Source organism: Sarcophilus harrisii, chromosome 4 (assembly GCF_902635505.1).
Source record: "Sarcophilus harrisii chromosome 4, mSarHar1.11, whole genome shotgun sequence".
Classification (NCBI taxonomy): domain Eukaryota; kingdom Metazoa; phylum Chordata; class Mammalia; order Dasyuromorphia; family Dasyuridae; genus Sarcophilus; species Sarcophilus harrisii.
Genome location: NC_045429.1, coordinates 189,036,225 through 189,061,734, shown reverse-complemented (window position 1 = coordinate 189,061,734; position 25,510 = coordinate 189,036,225). Strand labels below are relative to the sequence as shown.

The window sequence follows — 25,510 nt, the reverse complement described above, 5'->3', positions numbered from 1 at the left end:
AGAAAAGCAATGTAATGATAGAGACGCATTTGACAACAAAATCTTTAGCTAGAAAAACATATCCCATTGTTACAGATTGATAGATTTGCAGTAAAATAACAAATTTTATACATGAAAACAATCAGAATTAGTGGTGAGGTTCAAAAATATTGGCCTTTCAGGTTTGATTCAGTTAAAGAACAGTTGCTTTAAAAAGATTAAATAATTAAATAGACAATTAAAAAACCTTAAGTACACTTGCTATTCTCTAAGATAGCAAAAAATACAAAAGTATTGTTACAGACTTGAAAAATGAACTTTTAAAAAGGTGATTACATGAAAAATTCAAATTCTAGAGTATATTTTTCCATTGGAGAATTGAGACACACTCAAAAGGACCTGCTCAGTAGTTAACACCCCAATTAACTGATGACACAGTCATAAACTATTCCTTATATAAACTAACCAACATTTATTAGATCCTAATGATATGCCACATACTATGTTAGCAATTGTAGATAAAAATACAAAAATCTAGCATCCAAGTAATCAGAAGTTCTGATTGTTTTGATAGTTTCTGATTGTTCTGATAGTTTTTCACAATAATGTTTTCACAGAAGTATTTCTTTCATAGTAGTGTGTCATAATGTAGAGACAGCTTGATTTGGAGTCAGACAGATCTTGTAAAAATTCTGCCTCTGATACTAGCTGTGTGGCCAAGGCCTAATCAATTACTGTCTCTGAACTTCTAAGATGTCTCTGTTAAATTATCTGATTATAAATTCAGAAATGGAAGGAACTTCATTGATCATGTGATAAAAATGATCTCAGTAATAGTTTTGAATGAGCATTTCACTAATGAAATCACAGATCCTTTAGGAATATTAATGTGGTATATTATTGTGTGATGAAACGCATACAGATGAATTTAATATTAGAATTGAGAATTGATATTTCCAATTGTGACTAAATAATTCTACTCTTGTCTATTCCATCAAGTTTTTGACCTCTTGAAATAAAACTATGTAAAAAATAATTTGATCTTTTCATGACAATTCAGACCTTTTAGAATCTTCTGTTTTAGAGAGATACATCTGATTATGATCATAAATTATGATCCCATAATATCTTGTATCAGTCACAATTAATGTTCAAAACAATGACGATCTGGTAAGATCCAGAAGAAATTAATAAATCAGTCAAAATAGATTAAATAATGTTCAGTGAAATTTTATTTCAGAGTCCCCAAACTAGATGGGATGTGTCAGATTTGCCCTACATCAGAAAGATATAGCAGTTAACTTTTTAACGATGGGGCACATAGAAACAAGGGGTTGAAATGATTTAATGTATAAGTTTCCAGAAAAAGCAAATGCTCAATATCCAAAGAATATGACTGAAATTAGTCATACTAAATATAGAGAATGCCAAGGAATATGACTGAAATTCATCATACTAAATATAGGGAATACCAAGGAATGTGATTGAAATTAATCATACAAAATATAGGGAATTGGGGCAACTAGATGGCACAGTGAATAGTGTATGAACCCTGGAGTCAGGAGGATCTGAGTTCAAATCTGCCTCAGACACTTAACACTAATTATGGGACTTTGGGCAAGTCACTTAACCCCAATTGCCTATCAAAATATAGAGAATACCAAAATAAGGGGAATACCACTTCATTTAGTTTAAGCTGCCTTTTGGAAAGAAGAGGGACAGTCCCTGCTCCTGGCTGGGACTCACATCCCTTTTGGTCCTGGGGAGAATATGCTTCTACTTTCTCCTGATGTAGTCACCTATATTAATTATTGATCTATATAGGATGAGCTAAGAATCTGACCATTTGGATAAGGATGGAAACACAAGGACAGATAACTTCAGTTTGGATGCTCAATAGATTTCTGCTTATATCATGCTACAGATTAGAATATTCATATGAATATGAATATTTTTAGGTTAAAAATATTCTATTCTTTGAAAATTAGTGACAACTTGAATAACCAAAATGCTTTGTTATCTAGAACATCCCATCTACTTATAATTCCAGATAATACAAAGTTTACTAGGTTACATTATACTAAAAATAAATTATTTACTTTTTCATTCATTAAATCTTATCAGGAAATACTCATATATAATTCTGTTTTAGTATTATTTATTTTTTAATGTTAGGATTTTGAAATGCCTTTCCAAATTCAATAATGGTAATATTAGAAATATCAGTAGGAAGAGAATATATTTACTAGAATCTGCTGCTGCTTGCAGTGTCTTGGCTTGACTGAGAAGATTTTCACTTTCATCTTTGTGGTAAGTGATCTGAGTGTCAATCCCAACTACAGCCTACAAATTAAAGGGAAAAAGAGAGTGAGAATCACAGCAGAAATTTAGCTTTCCATTGCTTTGGGATTTAGCATACAGTCTAATTTACTTAGGCATTCTCCACCAAATTTCTCCAACTCTGTTTTCATAGCTCAGACTAAGGTCAGATGTGACTATGAAAAAATAAATTTCCTGTTGTTTCTAAGTTTCCTCATCACTACTCTTCTCCTCCCCTACTTTTCCCTCCCCACTAATGTAGAGGAGTCTTTTCAAGAATGGCTCAGCATAGAGTAAGCATCTAATCTACAAGATTTACCTTTTTTTTGTAGTGTTTTCTCCATGGATTTAGGTCAAATCATTGTGTGTGTGTGAATATGCTATTTGATGCCTTTGATCTGCCATTACTTGAACAGCACAATTTCAAAAGCCATACATTTCAAAATTCAATATCATAAATATGATAAATATCATAAAAATCTATCCTTGCTCTTTCCTTTTCCCCTTTATTTTCCCTGCCCTGCCCACATTTCTGCCTTTCCTTTTCATCTCTCTTCATCTTCTTCACCTGCCTAGCCTTGACCTGTACATCGAAGAAGCAGACAATCTGAAGCAAAGCCACAAGACTTACATCATTGACTCTGTCTGTAATGCTCAAAGCTAGTACTGCTGACTCGTTGGCCTCATGGACATAGTTGATGATATTTTCATAGACATTTGATGCATCCAGAGCCTTCTGTACTAATCCATTAGTATCCAATCTGTGGAGACTGCTGTAAAAAAGACAGAGGAAAAAATGTGATTTTCATTTTTATCATTTCTCTTTCTTCATATTTCAATCAATCAGAAAAGCATTTATTAGCTGTTTAGAAAGTGCTAGACACTATGCTAAATCCTGAGGGCATATAGAAAGGCAAAACCAGTTTCTGCCATTAAGGGGTGTGTTTTAATGGGGGAGATAATGTGTAAATTAATAAGATGTATATAAAAGATATATAGAGAAACTGGAGGGTAATCTTAGAGAGGAAAGCTCTAGCAGCTTGAAGATGGGGGGGTTGTGATTGAGAAAGGCCCCCTTATGAAATAGGGACATTTCAATTTTTTTCTTCTCAAAGGAACTAGATTTGCTTTCTTATTTCTATTTTTTGAATACATATTTCCTAAAAGTGATTTTTTGAGCTATTTTTTTCCTTTAGGCACAATTATATATCTTTAGCCTTTTTCCTCTGCTTCTATCAGTATTGAACTGAGGCTCTTACTTCTAAACGCAAACTCAGTCTTTGTGCTACTTATATTCTAGTAGGAGGAGGCCACACAAATAGGAGGTTTTAGCTGTAAGTCAGAGGAAAAGCCTCAGTGGTCCTTAGAGTGCAGCAGTAAAGGAGGTGTAAATGCTTCTTCTTTAATGCAATTTCCATTGAAAAAGCATATCTGTTTGTTGAACCCAATGGTTCAACAAGATAGAGTCTTCAGCAATTCAGGAGATGGGGACTAAATCGCCCACAATGGCAGTTACCAGGCTCCATCTCTACAAGGATTGCTTCTTTGGACAGTGGGTTCAGGACTGAAAGCAAGCATAGTTAGTGGCCTGATTATATAGTAAGCAGTGTTATTCCTAAGACTCTTGGTTTGTCTGCCTGTTGGCAGCATTGGGTATAGGGAACATCATCTTTGTCATTTGTGAGCATATTTCCCTTTTTATATCCTTTGTTTAATATTTATTTTGTTTTTTTACCTTTTTAATATTAAGTATTGTTGAACAAAGTGATGACTGGGATTATAGTAATATAATTGTGATTGTAGTAATCAAGGAATCTTGCACGCTTTTAATGCATACAGAAGAGTTCCTTGTTGAAGGAGTCTTTACAGTAAGGTTTTTAACTTGATCATATTTAAAAAAAAACTGAATAAACAATAAACCCAATGGGATCTTAGGATCTTTATGCCTCCAGGTCAGTGATGTAATTATGGAAAAGTGATATACTACTGAAAAATGTCTGCAAATCCCTTCTTTTCTCATCTCATATTTTCATCAAGGATACTTTCACGTGTGCAGATTATTTTAATAAAGATATTTTGGAAATTGAGAAATAAGAATCTGAGTCAGTAGTTGCAAATGTTGTCAGATGGCTTTTTTGTGAGGCAACAAAATAATTTGTGATAGTTTCCCTTTCTTTTAGAGTCTTCTGTTCTTTGAATGATCTTGAAAATAAATCTTAGAAGGCTTTATTTTTGTGATGCCTTTAAAATGGATTTCTTCAGTATTTATTTGATCAGATTCAGATGATCTTCCCAACTTTGCCTTCTTACGTGTCATTTCTATTTCCTTAAAATAAATGCTTAAATCACTGGTGATATGAACATATTGTTATAGAAATGCTCAGAAATATGTTCAAATTTCTTGTAATTTTGTTTCAGTTTCAACTAGAAATGGCCTTAGAATGTGCCAGTTTAACTGAAACTTACTCATACTAACACAATATAGCACAGTGACTTATGAAACACCTATAAAACAAGTTATCTATTATGTTTATAATATTCTAGGTCCATGAAGTTTTTCATCTCTCCCTTTTCAATTGTCATGTATACTCTTTTCTGTTTGTATCTTGCATATCTTTATGCTCCTTGAAGGCAGGCACTGTTTTGTTTTGCATTGTTTTGTTTTTATTGCCAAAGAACCTAGCAGAGTGCCTTGAACATAATTTGTTGCCCAGTTGTTCTTTGACTCTTTGTGACCCCATTTGGGTCACACAAAATACTGGGGTGCTTTGCCATTTCCTTCTCCAACTCATTTTATAGATGAGCAAACCAAGGCAAATAGGGTTAAGTGACTTGCTCAGGGTCATATAGCTAATAAGTGTCTGATGAATCTTTCTGACTCTAGACCCAGCATTCTATCTATTTTGCTACTTACCTGTCTCTTTTAAGCATAACAGCTTCATAAATGATTGCTAGCTTTCATTGGAATTTTGATTTAACTTAATAATAGATAATTTTGGTTATAATTTTTATTTTTTTTCAAAGTGGGCATTTCTCAATGTATTGTTTCAGTGTTTGGGGCAACTATGTAGCTCTGTGGATAGAGTAATGGGAGTAGAGATAGGAAGACTCATCTTCCTGAGTTCAAATCTGGCTTCAGACAATTAAAATGAGTTGAAGAAGGAAATGGCAAATCACTATCTTTTCTAAGAAAAACTCCAAATGGGGTCACAAAGAATTGGACAGGATTAAAACTAAACAAGTGAACAACAGCAACATTTCCAGTACCTTGCACATTGTAAGTTTATGATAACTATTCAATCAGTTTACTTAAAATCTTTCAATGTAGTAGAAACAACACCATTAGAAATCCTGCAATAAATATTTTCTATGTACATAAGTTAAAAGCAATATTTCTCAAAACTAAGACACCACTTAAAAAGATTTGTGCACCTACCTTGGAGTGATCTGAAAGTCCAAATGTTTAAAAATGAAAAGAAAATAAAAGCTGAAAACATTTAAAATTCTTGATAATAAAGTCATTTTAAGTTTTCTGTTCAAACCAATATTGTTTCTTGTTTTATCCACCAGCTTTTCCTGTTATTATTTATAATTTCTAGTTTTCTGGTTTTTTTCTATAGTGTTCTCACTCCCCCCCGTTGCTTCAGGTTCAAAAAGTCAATTCCAATTCCATTCATACAATTTAGTTAACATTTATTGATTGCCCAAAGGGAACATGGCACTCTATGAGGTGTTATAAGGAAAATTGTCAATTGATTCTTTCTTAATAAGTGTTGAAATCAAACAGTTCCTGCCAGGCATAGTTGAATGGCTCTAATACTTACCAGAAGTCAGTTTCATTCCTAATTCCCAATTAGCTTTACTTAACATCTTGTGTATGAAAAGTTAACTTCTTTGTACAAAATTTATGGCTGATAAAAGGATAAGAACTCAGATTGTTGAGAGCTCATAACAGCAAGAAATTACCTATTTAGCTCATTAGCCTGTTGCTGAAGGTCCTGTGCATGCTCTACAGCTTGCTGGACCAAGTCATGATCGAGAGTGGTCAAATTGGAGAGTTTATCTTGTAGCTCTGTTTTGGCTCCATCGATTTCGGCATAAATCCTTGATGCATTCTAAAGAGAACATCAAAATGAATTTCCTTTTAATTTTAATAGGAATTTAATAGGAAAAATAAATGTAATAGAACATCAAAGTTATTACACACACACACAAACACACCCCCACACCCAAATAAGTTACATCTTCTCAACTTTGAGAACATGCCAGAAACAATGAAAGCTGTTTGAAGTAAATTTCAGTTGAACTGAACAACTACATTGCTGTAGTGTTTGACAATTCTTTACTATTGTGAAGCTTATTCAAACTAAAATTCTATCTTAAGGATGATCCACAAGGTAAACAATAAATTGATTTGAAAAATGAAAATTCCAATCATACATTTCAGAGTTCAAAGACATTTCAGTGTTGATCTACTTCAACACATATCTGGAAATGAATTCTCTTCAGAACATAACTCAAAGTTTTTCAGTTTTTTTTTTATTAAAGACCTTCAGTAAAGGGGATCCCTTCTAGTTTCTAAGGTAACCCATCCTTAATTTGGGTAAAACTACTTATTAATAACAAAATTGCTATTGCTAAGGGTAAGATGATCAAAATTATTCACCCATTCTTATTTGTTCTCTTATGCTACTGTCTTCTTGTTCACACACACACACACACTTTCTCCTCTGGGTGGAAGTAGTATCAAATAATCTGTCATTCTCTTTATTGTTAATTCTGAACCTTCATTCAGGGACAGAATTGATGGCAAAATATCTCAGTGTTACATGCATCTCCATCCCCCATATTTCCAAATATATACTCTGCCATGAGATAGCCAATGTCAACACAAAATAGACATGCTTTTTCTAAGACCAGAGAAAAAGCTTTGGATTCCCATGAAGAAATTCAAAGGGAGAAAGAAGATATAGGATTACCACCTTAGATAGTCTGTAGTCTGATAGGTGGTTTCAACTATATAGCTTCTACTTCCAAATACCTCATGCCTAATTGATCCAAACAGCATGACTTCTAGACAGCTGAACTTTTTCTTTACTTCTTTCTGCTGTCCCAGTTCCAGGTGTTTTTTGCTACCTCCACACGTCTTCTTGTAAAGTCAGGAACAAGATTTCTCTTTGAGTTTCTTTCCTGGACTCAGTGAACTGGCTTATAAAAACTACCCAGAGGCATTGCCTATCATTCTTCCTTACATGAAAATTAACTCAAAAGGCTAATTATATCTAAAGGAATCTCGAGTTGCTCTTTCAGTGTTGTACTTGTATAGTTAACCATCTCATTTTCTGTTCCCTTTTCTGTGATAAACTGTGTGAAAGATCATCTTTCTTAATACCTTATTATTGCTAATAACAATAATAGGCAACATTTAAATAGTTCTTTAAGGTTTTTGAAAGCATTTAAAAATGTTATCTTATTGGAGATTCATAGCCTTGTGAAGTAGATATTATTCCCATTTTACAAATCATAGAGCCATAGGTTTAGAGCTGTGAAGAAGATGATTATAAGAATGAATGAAGAAACAGATCATAAAAGATGTTAAGGAATTTTTCAAAGATCACAAACAAACCCCAAAAGAGTCTGAGGTAGGAATCAAACCTGAATCATCCAGCTCTATCCATGGCATGGACTTCATTTTCTAGGCATTGACTCCAGTTTTGCCCCTTGGGAACATTCAGAACAATTTTAATCTCTTTTCTAGCTGATAGTCCTTCAAACCTGGGAGAATGCTATTATGTTTCTTCTAAGTCTGCTCTTTATCAGGTTAAAAACCACAAGTCCCTTCAAGTGATTCTTATATAGCACTTCATCATTCCAGCTGCCTCCTTCAGTGTGCTTTCCAGATGATCAATGTTTCCTTAAAAAAGTGGCATTAAGAATTGCACATAATATTTGCAACACGATCTGACCAGGAATCAAGGAACTTGTTTTATTTTCAGAATATTAACTAATCAGGTTTTAATTTAACTATTCCCACCCCTTCCAAATGCCAAGTTTCCTAAGTATGTAATCACAAACTGAGTTGACACAGGAAGCTAATTATTACCTTTATGACATCACTTAGTTCAGAGATGGTCAGACGAGGGATTTCTAGAGATTCTGTGGATTCACTCAAAGAAGTGTTCACCACTTCTACCTGTTCTTTGATTCTTTCATGTTGTTTCTGGACAGAGAAAATATGGAAAAAAGGAAGAAAAAGGTATTTTTTTTAACAGGCAAGGAGACCTAAAAAGTAGGAATTACTAAAAGTAGTTTTTCATAGTGAATTTGTGTCCTTATGATATAAAGCAACACAAAAGCAGCATGAGAATACAAATACAATTTTGATTTCTTATTAAGTGATATGCAGTACAATGGATTGTATATTATCTATATATATCTATATAAAGTATATTTATATACTTATATACAAAGTATATAGATATATTTTATATATAAGTATACATACATATATGTGGTTAGTATAAAATGCTAACTTTAATTAAAGCATATATAAAGTACTAGTCTTAAGCAAAATATTGTTTTAATTGAAAGCTGCAAATAAACGGTTCTATTATTTAAAATTTGGTTTGTAGAATTCTGCTCTTTAGTCATATTCTCTGTGAATTCTTCCTAATATCAATGGATACTCAATAAGCATATGGAAAAGGTAATTGCTTAGATTTTGGAACATACAAGTTTATCCTCAGATGTACAGTCTAGTAGATTCTAGTAACAGGTATATTATTTTTCTGAGATCTCTTTTACCAAAGGGTCCCAATCCCATTTGAAATTTGAAAACAATAAAGGTTTAAAAATGTAGCAAGTATTGAATGAATGGAGTTACTTATTAAATGCTTGCTAAGTTCACTCTTTTAGTGATGGAGATAAAAATACAAAAGTGAAGACAGTCATTTCCCTCAAAGAGTTTATGGTTTTAATAGGAAGAGAGCCTCTCCATAGGCTGTACTACTGATTCTGCTCTTGTACTTTCTCTACAATGCCTTAGAAATCTTTTCACCCTGGAAACTCATTTTAATCTAATTCTAAGTCACACATTGTAATTACCCTGCAGATTCTACCTCTGATTGACTGGCTCCTCCCAGAACCTCCATTTTAAGAAGGATGCCCCATATCTTTGTTCCTCTCCAGGTCTTGTTTCTGATTCTCCCCTAGATATTCTCTACTTCTCCACCTTGCCCTGCCCTCTCCAGTTCCTTGAACTTCCCCCTTCCTTTTCTCCCGGTTCTCTAGCAAGGACTGTTTTTCTTTCTGCTTATATTTTTATCCCTAGAATCTAGCTGTTTAAATGTTTGACTTGTTGAAACTCAAGATATATGAGGAATGATAGTTAAACTAAGAGCATTTATTGAGTGCTTATTTCTGTGCTAATCTTGGGATACGAATATGAAAGTGAGACAATCACTGTCCTAATGTGGTTTGCATTCTAATGGGGGAGAAAGCACATACAGGGGAATGGTAGCCAGAGAAAGGAGTAATGATCTGGGAACTCACAAAGATAGTAAGTAGAATAATAAAGCATCCAAATTACATGTTTTTTTTTTTCCAGAAGGGAATGGTGGTGTTAATTCAATTATAGTTCTTAGAACAAAACTGGAAAATAGGGAGATGAGTTTGGAGAAAGGAAAAAGTAAGTAGCAGGGTGAAAAAAATAGCTTGGTGAAGAAACTACAAGAATCTAGGGAAGGCACAGCTGGTTACTTAGCTGTAACTAAGATTTCTTGAGATCTACATTGGATAGTGGTGCTGAAAGGGTTAAGACTTAATATTCATTGAGTTGAACTGGACTGAACTTTAGAGGTGAAAAGTTAAATATTTATTTTATATTTGGTCACAGTATAGAATAAGAAGTTATTTTGGAAATGATAATTTTAATTGAAGTAGGAAGCCCTTAAGTTAAAACTTAATTCACAAAGGCACTATTTCAGACCAAAGAACATTAGCAGATTTATAAGATAATTAGCCATTTGCATATAAAGCCTTCCTTCCAAGCTGTCTTCACTTCCATTTTTCTCCACCTATCCATCCCCGATTAAGTGGAAATGGAATGTGGGTTGCCACTTACTTTAAGCATATTGCTGGCTGACAAAACAGACAAAATATCTCCCTTTCTCCCACCCCTTCATCCCAACCCTACTACCACCACCATAAATAGAGGGCATTCTTTGTTTATCCACTTCTCTTCCCACAGGAAAGGCACTGCATTGCTGCAGGTTTACATCAGACCTATACAGTTTTGTTATTGTGGGAGCTCAATCAGAACCAGCCTATGATGACAGAAAGATAATCCACTTCACTCTTAGTTCCACAGGGACTGTCTTTCACATTTGTAATACAAGAGTTTAGTGCAGTACTTGGCACTTAGCATTTAGAAATAAGCACTTAGAAAATTTCTTCCTCTTTCTATCTTTCTTCCTTTCTTTCTCTCTCTCTTCCTTTCACTCTCTCTCTTTCTCTTTTTTCCTTGCTTCCTTGCTTCCTTCCTTCCTTTCTTTCTTTTTCTCCTCTCTTTCCTCCTTAACTTTAATGCATTATTACTGTTCTTACTAAAGAAGTAAGCACTTAATAAACGCTTATTGACTGAATAATTGGTTGACACGGAAGGGGTAGAAACAAGCAATTGAAAACTTTTTACTATTTTAGTTATACAGTTTGCTGCTGTCTGGACTATTTGCATGACCGCTTATTTAGGGTAGTTTTTCTTGGATGACTGTCTGAAATGGGACTTTGAAGAAGCATTTGTGATTAATTATCTAAAGTAGATAGTTGATCTTTCCCAATTAGAGGTTATAGCATCCTAAACAAGGAATCCTGCTACAGGATTGATCGATTTTTCAATTTAGTAAAGATTTGTTTTCAATTTTTCATGTAGCATTAAACAAACAAATAAAACTAATAGGAAACTTCTATGTGAAGAAGCTTCTACTAGTGTCATTGGACATCTTTGCCACTTATGATTTTAGAGAGTTACTTAAGTGACTTGCCCAAGATCACATAGCCAAAATAAAGCAAAGTCAGAACTTGAATCCAGAAGTTCCTGGCCTCAAAGCTGGCTCACTAATTATTACACCACCAGTGCCTTTCTAAAGTATTAAACAAAGACCACTGAAATGATAAGGTCGTTATGAAGAAATTTGCATTCTCTTTAAAGAAGCAGAAAGCAATGAAGACTAATTTGGAAAAAAGTGAAGTTAATATTTGCATATTACAGCATGAGTACTACTATATTCAGCATGCTTCAGGCTTTATTTCACACACGGGAGGAGTGCTTTGCCAGTTTTGCTAAAAAAAAAAAAAACCTACAAGAATAATGGGAAGCCAGCACAAAGGCAATTTCTATTTATGAGAATTCTTACACTTTCTAAAGATCAGCTTCTAAATTCACATACTGAAGCTTTATTTAGCTGATCAAACCCATCACTAGCCATTTACTCTTGAGAACAATGATCAGGAGAGATGAAAAAATACATTGAGTTTTTCTATGTGCTGATACTGTTTGTATACATAAAACCAAGTATAATACAAAGTTATTCTTGTAGTGTAGTGAAGCAACAATGTTGAAGAGGCATAAAAGTAGAAATCTTGTCATTCTTGTCTCTGTCAATCTCTGTCATTCACTAATGTCATTCTTTGAGAACACATGGTATGTGCTGTCCTATATATAAGACAGGCAAAAGTAAAATAAAGAATCGTAAGACATTCAGGCTGGCTTTGTAAAGGCACAAAATCAGATTTCTCTATAGCCAAAGCAAAGGAATTTGAATTAATTAATTAGGAAAAAATCTGGTCTTAACTATGTTAGTTTGTCAAGAAATAGAATTTTTTTCTGGTGGAAGTATCTAAAATACCTCAAAAGAGACTGACAAAGTGTTACATAAATCTGCTTGCACTAAGAATTTCATTCATTCATTCAGTAAGCATTAATTAAGTGTCTGCTAGGTACCAGACACTGTGTGAGGCACTGGGAATACAAAAAGAAAAAGACAAATTAAAAATAGTTGCTGCCCTTGAGAAACTTGTGTTTTTAGTTTACATAAAAAGCCTTTCCAGACATTTTCAGCAATTACTATAGCAATTCCATGTGAATAAATGTTTCATAGTGTTCAAAGATACTTTAGTCCTTAGAGAAATAATTATTGAGCACCTACTCAAAAGATGCATAAGATAGGAGGTCTCTGCCATAGAAGACCTTACTAGTAGAGATGTTATGAACACAAATTATTATGATGTATAGATAGTACCTGGTAAGCAACAGATGTAATAACAATAGTTTATAATAATGAATAAGAAAGACATCACTTTTAGTGGGATAATTGGGGATAATCATTATAGAGAAGAAGTTGCGTGGGAAAAGAAAGGTAGGTGTGATTTGTGTAGGGCAGTTATGGGACAGGGTGGTATTTCAAGGAGAAGAAACAATATGAACCATGATTCAGAAATTAGAAGAATAATATATGTTTTTGGAATAATTGGTATTCCAGATTCAACTCAATAAACATTTATTAAATGTCTAGTATGCCATTTCTAGAAGCTGATGTTGGGGATACAAAGACAAAATCAAAAACAGAGTGTACTTTCAAGGTATGGAAAAGATATTTGGCCAGAGCTGAGTTAGAAAAAGAGTGAGATTTGAGGCTGGTAAGTGGGAAAATTGACAGTTGGGTTCACAGAATTGGTCTTTATTACTCTCCCTTTTATTATCAGTGAAGGGCATGGGGAATGAATAAATGGGTGTTGGGTGGATCTTGCTGCTGCTATGTTATACAAACGCATATTTCAGAAGAGGTAGCAAGAAGCAGTAATAAAACTATGATATCAGATCCAGTCTAGCACCCCAGGTCTCTGAATTATATCAGCTGGGTTTATTCCTGGTTCCTCTTACACAAAAAGAATGCTAGTAGGTGGTAGTATTCAACTCATTTATTCTGCCAGGCACTGTGCTAAGCACTGGGATATAAAAGCAAAAAACAAACAAAAAACCCCACCTTTCCTTTATTCTTTAGAAGCTCATATTTTAATGAGGGAGATGACATGCAAACAACTTTATGCAAATAAAGTACATACAAGATAGTGTGTGGGAGTGATCCCAGAGGGAAGGCACTAAACTTAAGAAAGACTGAAAAAAGCTTCTTATGGAAGGCAGGATTTTAGTTGAGATTTAGTGAGCATTTATATAATGTTTTAAAGTAGGCAAAGCATTTTACAAATACCTTATTTTATCCATTTATTAGCGAATGCTAGTTTTGATAAAAATTATGCATATACATATACATACATATATATCCCACATACATATATACTTGTTCAATACTTATACTTGTATCCAATACTTTGTAATCCCATTTGGGGTTTTCTTGGCAAAGGCACTGGAGTGGTTTGCCATTTTCTTCTTCAGCTCATTTTATAGAATAGGAAACTAAGGCAAACTGGGTGACTGGTCCAGACTCATACAATTAGTGTCTGAGGTTATATCTGAACTCACATCTTCCTGACTCCAGACCTGGCTCTCTGTCCACTACATCACCTAGTAGCCTTCTATACATATATGTATATATACCTACACACATAGCTCTATCTGCGCCTATCTCCATATAAATACCCATTTACTTAGGAAGGAAAAGAAAAACATTGATATTTGTAATATTAAGAGTCCCACTTTTCTGCTTTGTCTGCTTTCAGTTCCATTTAGTTCTTCCTGATGGAAGGGCTGTTGGGGATTCATACAGTTATTGTTTGGGGGGGTTTATTGTACCTCATTGTCCCGTTGTCTGGCAGCATTGGCCCTGTTCAAGTGTTCAGCATCTCTGACACGGTCAAGAGATTCTTCCAGTGACTCTTGAAGTTCTGACAACTTGGCGTCATAGTCATCAAGCTGCTCTAATACCACAGGAAACAGTGACCTTGTGTCATTGTGGAGCCGTTGCCAGTTTTCAGCGAGGGATAACACTGAGAAAAATGACAAGAAGAAACCAAGTTCATTACTTCCATTCTATCTAGTCTTTTGAAAAAAGTTCAATTTATAAGCATGTTTAATCAAGGATATTCTACAAAGCAAAAACTTTAGTAATCTTTTGATGGTCAGTGGTTCCTTGAGGTGGAGATTGGATGATTAAATTCATGTTCTTCTATTATACAGAAATCATGATAAGCCATTGTCAATTGGATATTTTTGGTCTGCTCAATTTTGCCATTATGATAGAGATCAGGTTCAAATTCTTCTCTGGTTCAGTTTCAAAACTCATATGCTTGATCCAACCCATCTTTCACAGCAGCCTCAGACTCATTTTTTCTAATTCATTCATGGATATTGTTGTGTTATACCTCTACTCAATACCTTTTAGTAATTCCCTATTGCCTTCCAACACTAACATTTTGCACTGCAGTCCTGAATCCATTACTTTGCTAAACTTTGGGATCATGGGTAGGTTATTTAATCCATCTGGGTCTCAGTTTACTCATTAGTAGGGATAATAATATCTGTCCTGGAAATTTTAATTGGCTTGCATGGAACAAATGAGATCTGTATGTTCATAAAGCAGTTTGCAAACTTTAAACATTATATAAATGTTAGTTATTTTATTATAGTTAAAGTAATAATGGTATTAGAAAAGGTTTGGGAACACTTACAGAGCACAGTTAGGGAGAACATAATTGTTTCTAAACATGTATACTTGGATCTAGAAATAAGCTATCAAATTTGGATTTGAATATTTCTTCTACCTAGGTCATTATTTTTACATGGAAAAATTCCCTTTTAAAATGTGCTAATTACTTCCCTGTCAACCATTTATCATACTTACTTAATTATATGAAAGAATAAGAATTATTATGATTTTTTACTGATAGAATTATATGGAGCTAATTGACTGGCAATATACTGCAAAGAAGAGGCAAAACAGTGTTGTTAGCCATCTGTTTTCTGTTTTTTATTCAGCTTGGGTATTTATTTAGCTTCCCGCCTTTCAATTTAGCTTACTCCCTTTGTCAAGACCTAACCATCAAAATTTGTTATGTAATGGAGAGAGAATTTTTGAAGGAAATTATAATACATTCTTATTCTTTAATTAAAATAAGATTAATAAAGTGCTTATCTTAGAGGTACAGTTTAATGAAGAAGAAGAGACACAGATTTGGGATCAGGAAACCTAGGCCTAATTCTTGTCTTTCTGATCATAGTTATACGTGATTGAGTTAGTCACTAAAACTTGCACCTTTATTTAATTTTCTGTGCAATAATAATAAATTACAAATCTTATATAATTTACTTTAAAGGAATGGTATAGGGGAACTGCAAACTTTAACTATGATATAAATATGAGCTATTGCTTATAAATCTTAAACTCTTTATATAAATAGTTTGCTGTTATTGCTTCTTTTCAATAAAAAAATGCATACATTATCTCTGTGTTCCCATTCTGCAGTTTTTTTTAAAGTGAGCTGTAATATGTCCTATTCATGCATTGCATGTTATCTTACAATTAAAATGTGGACAACATTTAACAATTTGCATTGCCCTTGTGAAATTTGATAGATATATTCACTGGTTAATTTCTAGAACTCTGAAAACAGCAAGGAAATCTTGGGAGCCTCAGACTCCACTGCTGGTGAAGATTTCTTTAGGAGATATAGTGAAGTGAAACCATTATGTTCTTACTTGTCTGAATCAGAGACATGTCTTGTTTTCCATGACCATACATACTCTGTATTATTACTTATGCCTGAACTGTCCTATGGTCCTCATCTAGATTTCTCTCTATCTTTTAAAGTTCAATTCAGAGGCAATCTTCCCTGTGAAACCTTTACGGATCATCTGAGTAGTGATGAGGTTTCTGTTTTCAGTTAGGTGATGCAGAGGATAGAGAGCTGAAATTGGGTGTCAGGAAGAACTAGATTCAAATTCTGCCTCAGACACTTAATAGTCGTATGACTCTAGGCAAGTCACTTAGTTTCCTCTACTATAAAACAGTATCTATTATCAGCTTCAAATGTGATGGTATTTGTAAAGTGTTTAGTAAATAACTGGCACACAGTAAGTGCTTAATAAATCCTTTTTTCTTTCCCCTCCTCTCCCTTCACACCTCAAATCACAGGATCAAAGGACCTCAAAAGCCATTTAATTTAATTTTCTTACTTTACAAATGAGAGCACTGAGACTTGTAGCAGGGAGAGAGGGATAAGAACATAATGGATATATTAAAAGATTTGTTCAAAATCACAACTACTAAGTAGTAAGTGTCAGAGGCACTTGAATCCAGATTCTCTGATGGTAGAGTAAATGTTCTTATTATATCACCCTGTTTTTGTTCTGTTTATATGTATGTATATATACATATGTTTACATATATGTGTATCTATTGAGATATCCATAGTTGCAATGTATGTGTGTATATATACACATTTGCTATGTACACATATATACATACACATATATGAGAGTGAGAGCAAGAGAGAATGAGAGTTAGAGTGAGAGTGAGAGAGTGTGAGGGGGAAGGGAGGGAGGGAAGGAGGAAGGAGGTTGAGAAACAGAGAGAAAGGGAGGGAAGGAGGGAGGGAGAGAAGGAAGGAGGGAGAGGAGAGAGAGATAGAGAGAGAGAGACAGAAAGAGAAAAAGAGAGAGAGAAAGAAAGAGTGAGAGAGAGAGAAAGAGAGGGGAGGAAGGGAGGGAGGGAGAGGAAAGGAGAAAGGGAATGATGGAGGGAGGGAGAGAAAGGGAGAGAGGAAAGAAAGGAGAGAGGGAAGGAAAGAGGGAGAGAAAAAGAGAGATGCACCTATATTTGTGTCCCTACAGCATTTTCAACTCCTGGGAACTTGTTTTAGGTAAACTTTGGACTTACCTCCCACACTATATCCCATTATGCTTTTCACGTCCTACCTATGTAAGCACTTCCTAAAAGTTTGAGTTGAAAGGAATTGAGTTCATCAAATAGCTTGTAGACAAAGCTATTTCTGGTTCCACTGCATCCATGACAACAAATGAGTAGCAGAAGCAGTGCCATCAGTGCCAGAGTTGGAGTACTTTTGCATGAGAAACTCTCTCCTCTTTAGGACAGACCAGTCAGAGATAGCAAACCTACGTTCTTGCGCTTCATCAGCCTCTTCATCCACAAGCTCCCGTTGAAGGAAGAAGGGCTTTCGACGTTTGATTTCCATCAGCATGTCCTCTGCTAATACAAGCTTTTCAGAGATTTCTTCGGGACTAAGGTCTTGCTCAACTCCATAATATAGCATCTTGCTGTTGATCTCTAAAAGAAAGAACAGATGTTCATTTTGAGTGAAGAGAAAAGCAGCAGGGAAAATCTGCTTATCTATTTTTAAATTGTGCTGTAGGAGTGCCAAAAGACATCTGGGATTGTAAGTGATGGTCACAACCCGCAGATGGTAATATGATGAAAGCTAGATCCTGTTCCAGGGTCTTTGTCAGGAGCATCCATATAGCAAATCACACAATTTGGAAAGGACCTCGTGAGTGCAATTCCATTTATACGGAATCCCATTTATAACATTCCAAAACAAATTCAAGCTAAGCATGAAGAACTCTAATAGTAAGGAATAAACCATTTCTTTCAGCACCCTATTCTAGCATCAAGATTGTCCAATCTAGTATTAGGATTAAATAGGACATAGGCTATTTATCTATCAAAATTATAGAATAAAAATGAACCCAGCATGGCCCAAAGATAAAGAAAATAAAAACAGAGTCGTTCTTTCCAGATTCAACCATGGTTTGGAATTGAAGGAATGAAAAATTTGCATGATATCTATCTGCCTTTTTTTTTTTTTTTTTTTTTTTTTTTTTTTTTTTTTTTTTTTTTTTTTTTTTGTGCAGTGGGCCAAGACTGATAATATTAAAATACACTAACTGGGCAGTGCTAATCAGTGCTTTGTCGTGAACTACAAATATATGGAAAAACATTCTGGTGAGCTGTGTGTAATTTATGTGGTGTTTCACCATGCTCCAATCCATCCTCCATTCAGTTGCCAAATTGATATTCCTAAAATATTACTCTCAATCTCCTTTATTAGGCCCCTGCTCAAGAAGTTTTCAGGGTTTCCCTTTGCTTTTAAGATAAAATAAAAACTATCTGTTTGGCCTTTACTATCTGACTGGGGAGATAGAGTTCTGGGCCTGTAAGCAGAAAGCCTTGAATTCAAATATGGCCTCATACGTTTACTACCTGTGTGACTTAGACTCATATTCTGTTTCCTCATTTGTACAATGGGTATAATAAAAAGCATCTACTTCCCAGAATTGTTTTGAGGGTCAAGTAAGATATTTGTAATAGGTTTGACACAGTTCCTGGCACATAAAATGTTATCTATTATTATTATTATTATTATTATTACTATCTTTTTTTTAGTCCTGTTTTGTAATATTCTCCCATTGTACTCAAAGCTGTCATCAAATTGGTCTACTTACTTTTCTCAATATATGATAATTCATTTCCTATCTTTAAGTCTTTGTATATGCTGTTCCCCATGCCTAAATGCCTCCCCTACTTCCCTCTGCTTCTTGAACCCTTATCCCCCTTGTACACTCTATCCTAGTTCCATTTCCATTCAGAGACTTTCCCTGATAACCCCAGTTGTCAGTATTACTTTTCAAAATCATCATTGTGTATATACTTTATTCTTATGTGTGAATATTTTATTTCTTTGCAGTAGATTATAGAGATAAAACTTTTTCAACTATGGGATTGAACTAGAATGCTTCCTTGAGGCAGCTAGTTACAGACTTGAAAAATGAACTTTTAAAAAGGTGATTACATGAAAAATTCAAATTCTAGACTATATTTTTCCATTTATTGAATTGAAACTGAATTTGTAATTTTGACACACTCAAAAGGACCTGCTCAGTACTTAATGTCTCAATTAATTGATGACATAGTCATAAACTATTATAGTTGAAACCAACTAGAAAGCATTTATTAAGTGCTAATTATATGCCACACACTATGTTAGCAGTTGTAGATAAAAATGTAAAAATCTAGCATTCAATCAATAAGTCAATAAGTAGTCAATAATTAATCGTTAAGTACCTACTATATGTGCTAGGCAACTGTTTTAAGTACTTGCTAAGACTTGATTTCAAATCTGGCCTCACACATATACTGACTTTGGGGAAGTCACTTAATTTCTCTAAATTTCCTCATTTGTAAAATGAGATGGTTAGCCTTGAAGATTCTTTCCAGTTTTAGATTTATGATTCTTACAGTTTTAACATTCTGAGTGATTTGAATTGCCTCCTAGAAACTTGAAATCTTGGTAGAATACTTCAGAACCCCAGAATCCTTGAGCTGAAAAAGGCCTTTAGAGGTCTTTTAGTCCAACTCTCTCTCATTTCACAGATGAGAAAAATGAAGCCTTACAAAGATTAAATAATGTTATCAGTATTAATGTCAGATGTAGGCCTCTTGACTTTCAAGCCAGCCCTCTGACCAGTACATCATGTTCTGTGATTGCCAACTCTTTCTAGGATAGATACCAGGGAAAGTTATTCTGCCTTCAAAGCATAAATAAAAAGGTCTCTGGGCTTTATTATGATTGATGTGGTTGGTGAGGGGTGATGGGTAAACAAACACTGCAGTCCCATAAATCAAGCTTAGATTAGAAAACTAGGCTGGATGTGAATAATAGCTCACATGTCCTCATCAGTTATTTTATAGACTGTTAGTCACAAGGAATGTCGCTACGGATGCCATAAAGCATTCATATATACTGGAGGAGGGAAAGAAAAATAGATGAGGAGGCTTTTACTGCAAGAATGGTTGCTGAGAAAGCTATGAGGATATCAGGAAATGTGGGTCCAGATAAACTTTATGTCATCTCTGAAATAATATTCAAAACACTCACAATTGGGAGCAAATGTTGCTGTTGTTCAGTCATGTCTGACTCTTTGTGACCGTATTTGGAGTTTTCTTGGTAAAGATACTGGAATTGTTTGCCATTTCTTTTTCCAGTTCATTTTGCAGATTAGGAAATTGAGGCAAATAGGGTTGTTATTTGCCTAGAATCAAATAGCTAGTAAATGTTCAGACTGAACTCAAGTCTCTAGGTCTAGTAGATTGAGCACCTAGCTACTCCCACTTGCTTTTTTGTATTTTATTCTAGTTTCCTTCAATCCAATAATTAAGAGGAATTTTTAAAAGTGGGCTTGGCATTGATTATGTACAGACAAAATTTAAACAACAGCTGTTTTTGAGGAACACGTGAATATCATATACATATATATCCATATATTCTAATGATAGCGACCCTATAAACAAATAAATCATACAGAATAAATACAAAACTGGAAGCAGTGAGGCTCCATAAGGAAGGTGGGATTTGAGCTGAGATGGGAATGCTATAAGAGGTTCTAGGAAAAAGGGGAAAAAGAAAAGGGGGAAAGCCAGTTGGAAAGACAGGAGGTGAAAATGTCATGTGTGAGAAATAGCAAGGAGGCTCATTTGTCTGGATTGTAAAACAGAGTAATGTATTAGGACCCTAGATAGGTAGGTTGTCAAATTGCTAAGAGTTTTAAAAGTCAAATAAATGAGTTTATTTGAGACTTCAGCTAAGAGGAAACCAATGGAATTCATAGAGCAGGGGAGTGACATAGACCTTAGCTTTAGGTGAATCACTTTAGCAGTAGTGTGGAGGACAGATTGGAAAGAAGAGAGGCTTGAAACAAAGTGACCAATTAGGAGGTTATTGCAATAGTCCAAGTGATGAGGGTCTTCATTTAATCTCTGCTTGAAAAAAAACTACTAGTTAACTATCAAAATCTTCCTTTTCTCTGAAATTTTAATATATTATTAATTACTTAAAAACACTGTGAGGAACAAAATCCACAAATTTTCTTTATGAATGTAATAGCCTTAGAGAGTCAGATAAGAGAGATTTCAAATAATTTTCATTTTTTAACATAATAGGCATCAAAAGAAAGGCAACAAATGTTTTAATCACAGCTTGATATACCCATTGGACCAAGATGGGTCCTTGACATCTTAGAATAAAGACAATAATCTGTGATTGTTGTTTTCTTTACTTTCATTTGCTTTGAGCTGCATTTCCTATTGTCAAACCTATCTCTTTATATAGAAAAAAATAATAATTCTGGAAAAGATGAAAAAAAGAAACAACCAGAAAACTTTCATTTTTGTCCGTAGTCTATACCATTATTCTTTATCTGAGAACTTATAAATCCGTGTATGATGGCATTAAAATGTGTGTACTTTGGAGATAAAAGAATACTTTCGAGAATAATTGAATTTTAGAGCTGGAAATAATGGTTATCATTTACATAGTACTTTCTGTGCGCCAGATGTTGTACTAGGTGGTGCAGTGGATAGAATTCTAGGCTTGGAATGAAGAAGACTCATCTTTATGAGTTCAATCCCACCCTCAGACACTTACTAGCTTTTTGATCCTAGGCAAGTCACTTATTCTATTTGTTTCAGTTTTCTTATCTGTAAAATGAGTTGGAGTAGGACATAGCAACCACTCTTATATTTTTGCTAAAAAAAAAAAAAAAAAGCCTCAAATGGGGTTACAAAGAGTAGGGCATGAATGAAACAACTGAGTAAAAACAACAATATGCAGGCTAAGCCCTTTAAATTTATCTCATTTGATCCTCACAAGAACCCTATTTTACAGTTGAGGAAACTGGCAAACATTGATTAAATGATTTGCCCAAGTCACACATTAGTAAGTGTCTGAGACCTTATTTGAATTCAGTACTTCCTAAAACTTAGTTCTTCAATTTGTCATCTAGCTAACCTTATGGACCATTTACTGTAATCCATCCATGAAAAAGAATTCTTGTTTTCAATTGCTGCTCTATTACTGAGAGGCAGTTCCTACTGACACAGGGAAAAGGAAGTACTCATAACACTTTATGATACAGGTACATTCTGCTAGATTTGGACTTGTTACATGCTCTGCTCCAAGTGCCAACTGTCAAGCTAAGAGTTTATGACAGTTTGCATTATCCAATTTCCTTCTATTGACTATAGGTAATGTCTGTAGATGTTAAAAGGGAATGGATACTTTCCCTTTGGTGATACCAAGACATAAAATTTTCTTTCCTGGGTAAGTCCTGGGGTATTCCATTTCTCTGAACCAATTGAAAAGCAAAGCATTCTGAACATTTCTTTCTGAAAATCACCAGTTATTTAATTAGGATATATGTATTGAAACCCAAAAGGAATCAGATTTGAACTTGAGATTTTATTTTCTTTAGGCTAGACTTGGGCTAGATGTTTAGATTTTTCTTCCTTTTCATTTTTTTCCCCTTAGGAATGAAGCTTTTAGGGATTTGTGGGTGATGAGTGCAGCTACTGAGGAGACATTCAGGGTATTGTCTCATCTAAAACATATCTTCTCCCATAACTCTACTGGCATTTTCCCATTTGATTTGCTAATTTCTTCCAATTTGAAGTTTTCTGTTTTTTCCTTTTTTTTTAATGAAAAAAAGGAATTTAATATAACTGTAAGATCCACATATATTCCATTCTGCACAGTAGGAATCCTCTGTATGGGGCATAGGCTAAGTAGTCCAAAGGAAGCCATTTATTATTTAGCTGTCAGCGTTGTCTCAATATTGTAGAATTGTGTATTTGTTTTCTACTTCTGTGAAGAGAAATTTTATATTTTGTATTTACCTTTAAGAGCACTCTCAACAGAAAAGATTACTAGGGAAAAAGCCTGTGATTAGAAGGAAGGCTAACATTCTGGACCAGGGGCATAGTGGAGCCCATGAGAACTGGAAAATCAATTGCTAAATTTTAGAGCAAGCATTTGAACCTCAGAAATTTGCAAATACTACAAATAAAGGCTTAATTCATTGTTTTGTTTATGATCTAGACTTAAGAAAGCGATGCTCACAGTATGAACATTGCAGATTAAATTTAAATCTTTCTATAGTATATTTTCTTTTCCAGAGGGTTGGTTGTTTTGGCAGAATAGCTCTACTATGGTCCCATTATTGTCTTTTTTTTAAAAAAAGGATTTTACCTCCTCAATAGTATTTTATTTTTCCAAATACATAGTTTTCAACATTCATTTTTGTAAAATTTTATGTTCCAAATTTTTTCTCCTTCCCTTACTTACCTCCTCCCTCCCCAAGACAGAAAGCAATCTGATACACATTATATATGGACATTCTTAAAAAAGGAATTTTTCATTAAAGAACTGAATTATTTTTTGTTGGGTAGCTATGCTACTGATACAATAACATTTGCGCTACTGATACAATAACATTTGCTAAGTTGAACCAGAAGAGAATATATTTACCTTGGATCTTATCTCTCATATTATGGGCATCTTCTACAAGTTGGGTTGCATAGTTGATGGTATCCATAGTTTCCTTATGAACCAGCTGGCTTTTTTTTGCAGCTCGATTTTCCTATGAATAATCCATAACACACAAGATCAAATTTGTGAGCATGGGTCTCCTTTATGTGTGTATGTGTGTGTGTTAAATATTCACTTCTCTGGAAAAATAGAAGTCTAATTAACATGTAAAATGATCCAAGAAGACATACTTGAAGACTGATGTGATCAACAATTCTAGTATTAGGAAATAACTTAAAATGAGATCATAGCTCTATGGTGTTAGTGAAATAAACTAAAGCTTTTCCCAACCTCTCTTAATTCTAGTGCTTTATCTCTGTTAATTATTTTCTAATTACTGTGTATATTGCTTTGTTGTTCAGTCATCTTTCAGTTGTCTGACTCTTTATGACCCCATTTAGAGTTTTCTTGTTACTGGAAAGCTACATTTCTTTTTCTAGTTTATTTTTTAGGGAAGGAACTAAGGCAAGCGGGATGAAATGATGCTCAGAACATACAACTAGTATGTGTCTGAGCCCAGATTTGAATTTATGAAAATGAATCTTCCTGTCTCATCTTTCTATCAATTTCCAGGATATATAGTGGTCCTGTGTATAATTTATTTCTATATATTTGTTTGCATGTTGTCCCTCTCATTAGAGCATAAGCTCTTTAAGTGCAGGGGACTATCTTTTTTCACTTTTTGAATCCCTAGGCTTTCATATATGTCTGGTGCATAGAAGGTACTTAATAAACATTTATTGGAAAATGTTATTTTCTCCTTGAAATTATGTTACACATTCTGATTGTTGGACTTTGGATCAGTCAGATTTATTGATCAATATGTTGAATGAAAAATTTAAAGTTCCAAAGAGAATATTGTGATGAGGTGAGACTAATTCACAGTGGGCCAGGCTTGAAATCTCCCATGTAGACTGTTATTCCTGGGTAGTTCAACCATGACTGTAACTGAATTACAGCAGAGATTTCAAGAATTATGCTCATTGGGCTAAATACTGCATTCAGAGTTTCATTCCAAATTCCTATCAACATTGATGGTACTCGTGTACAAATAACTACTCAAGCAGATTTGGCTCCCGGTGAATAGAGTTCTCTCTTCTTAACAGTCAATTCCATTCCCTACCCTTGGGATCTTATGTACAAGAGCTTCAAAATATTATTTGTCAAAATTGTGTGTGTGTGTGTGTGTGTGTGTGTGTGTGTGTGTGTGTGCAGTAAGGGGAAGGATGATTAAGAAGCTGAGCTCAGAAAATGAAAATCTTTCAAGGTATGGATGTTACTTTGCATATTGTGCACAATGTGTGCGAAACATATTCACTTCTGTTCCATATTAGAAACACTGAGTTCTTGGGTGGATTTAAAAAGAAGAAGGAAGTCTTTAGCCTGGCTTACCATTTACTTTGTTTTCTTGATTTACTATGAAACACAATTCTACTTTCCAATATCAAAGAATATGCAGACTGAATGAGGTGCAAAATCAAACCATTGTCCTGGTATCCATAATAGGTAATATTTATATGAGAGACAATGTGGTATAATGGTAGACAATGTTCTCCTACTATCCAGAAGACGCTAGACTGACCTGGGAATGAGATAAAACTGAGCATTCTTTGCTGAGCTTCTTAGAAATTTCTTGACAGTATTTGCACATCAGAAGTTCCTTGCAGTAGTGACATATTGAACCCAGAACTTCTCCTGCTATGCCAGATAATTAGGATATAAAAAGAGGCAAAAGACAATTTCTGACCTCAAGGAGCTTACAATCCAAAGGGATAGCAAAACTGAGAAGTTAGGGAAACAAGAAGGCAGTGAAGGTTTCAAA

General features: G+C 34.4%; 1 protein-coding gene across 2 annotated transcripts in view; it reads right to left on the bottom strand.

Annotated features, from left to right (window-relative positions):
* LAMA4 (laminin subunit alpha 4) overlaps nucleotides 1-25,510 on the bottom strand; it is a 170,702-nt gene that overhangs the window by 48,484 nt on the left and 96,708 nt on the right. For both annotated transcript variants that reach the window (XM_031964386.1, XM_031964387.1), the window contains exons 9-15: nucleotides 23,629-23,740; nucleotides 17,430-17,597; nucleotides 14,108-14,301; nucleotides 8,402-8,518; nucleotides 6,265-6,413; nucleotides 2,930-3,071; nucleotides 2,226-2,322 (exon numbers count right to left, since the gene is read on the bottom strand). In XM_031964386.1, coding sequence (XP_031820246.1) covers nucleotides 2,226-2,322; nucleotides 2,930-3,071; nucleotides 6,265-6,413; nucleotides 8,402-8,518; nucleotides 14,108-14,301; nucleotides 17,430-17,597; nucleotides 23,629-23,740 — 979 coding nt within the window. The remainder of the gene's footprint in view (nucleotides 1-2,225; nucleotides 2,323-2,929; nucleotides 3,072-6,264; nucleotides 6,414-8,401; nucleotides 8,519-14,107; nucleotides 14,302-17,429; nucleotides 17,598-23,628; nucleotides 23,741-25,510) is intronic.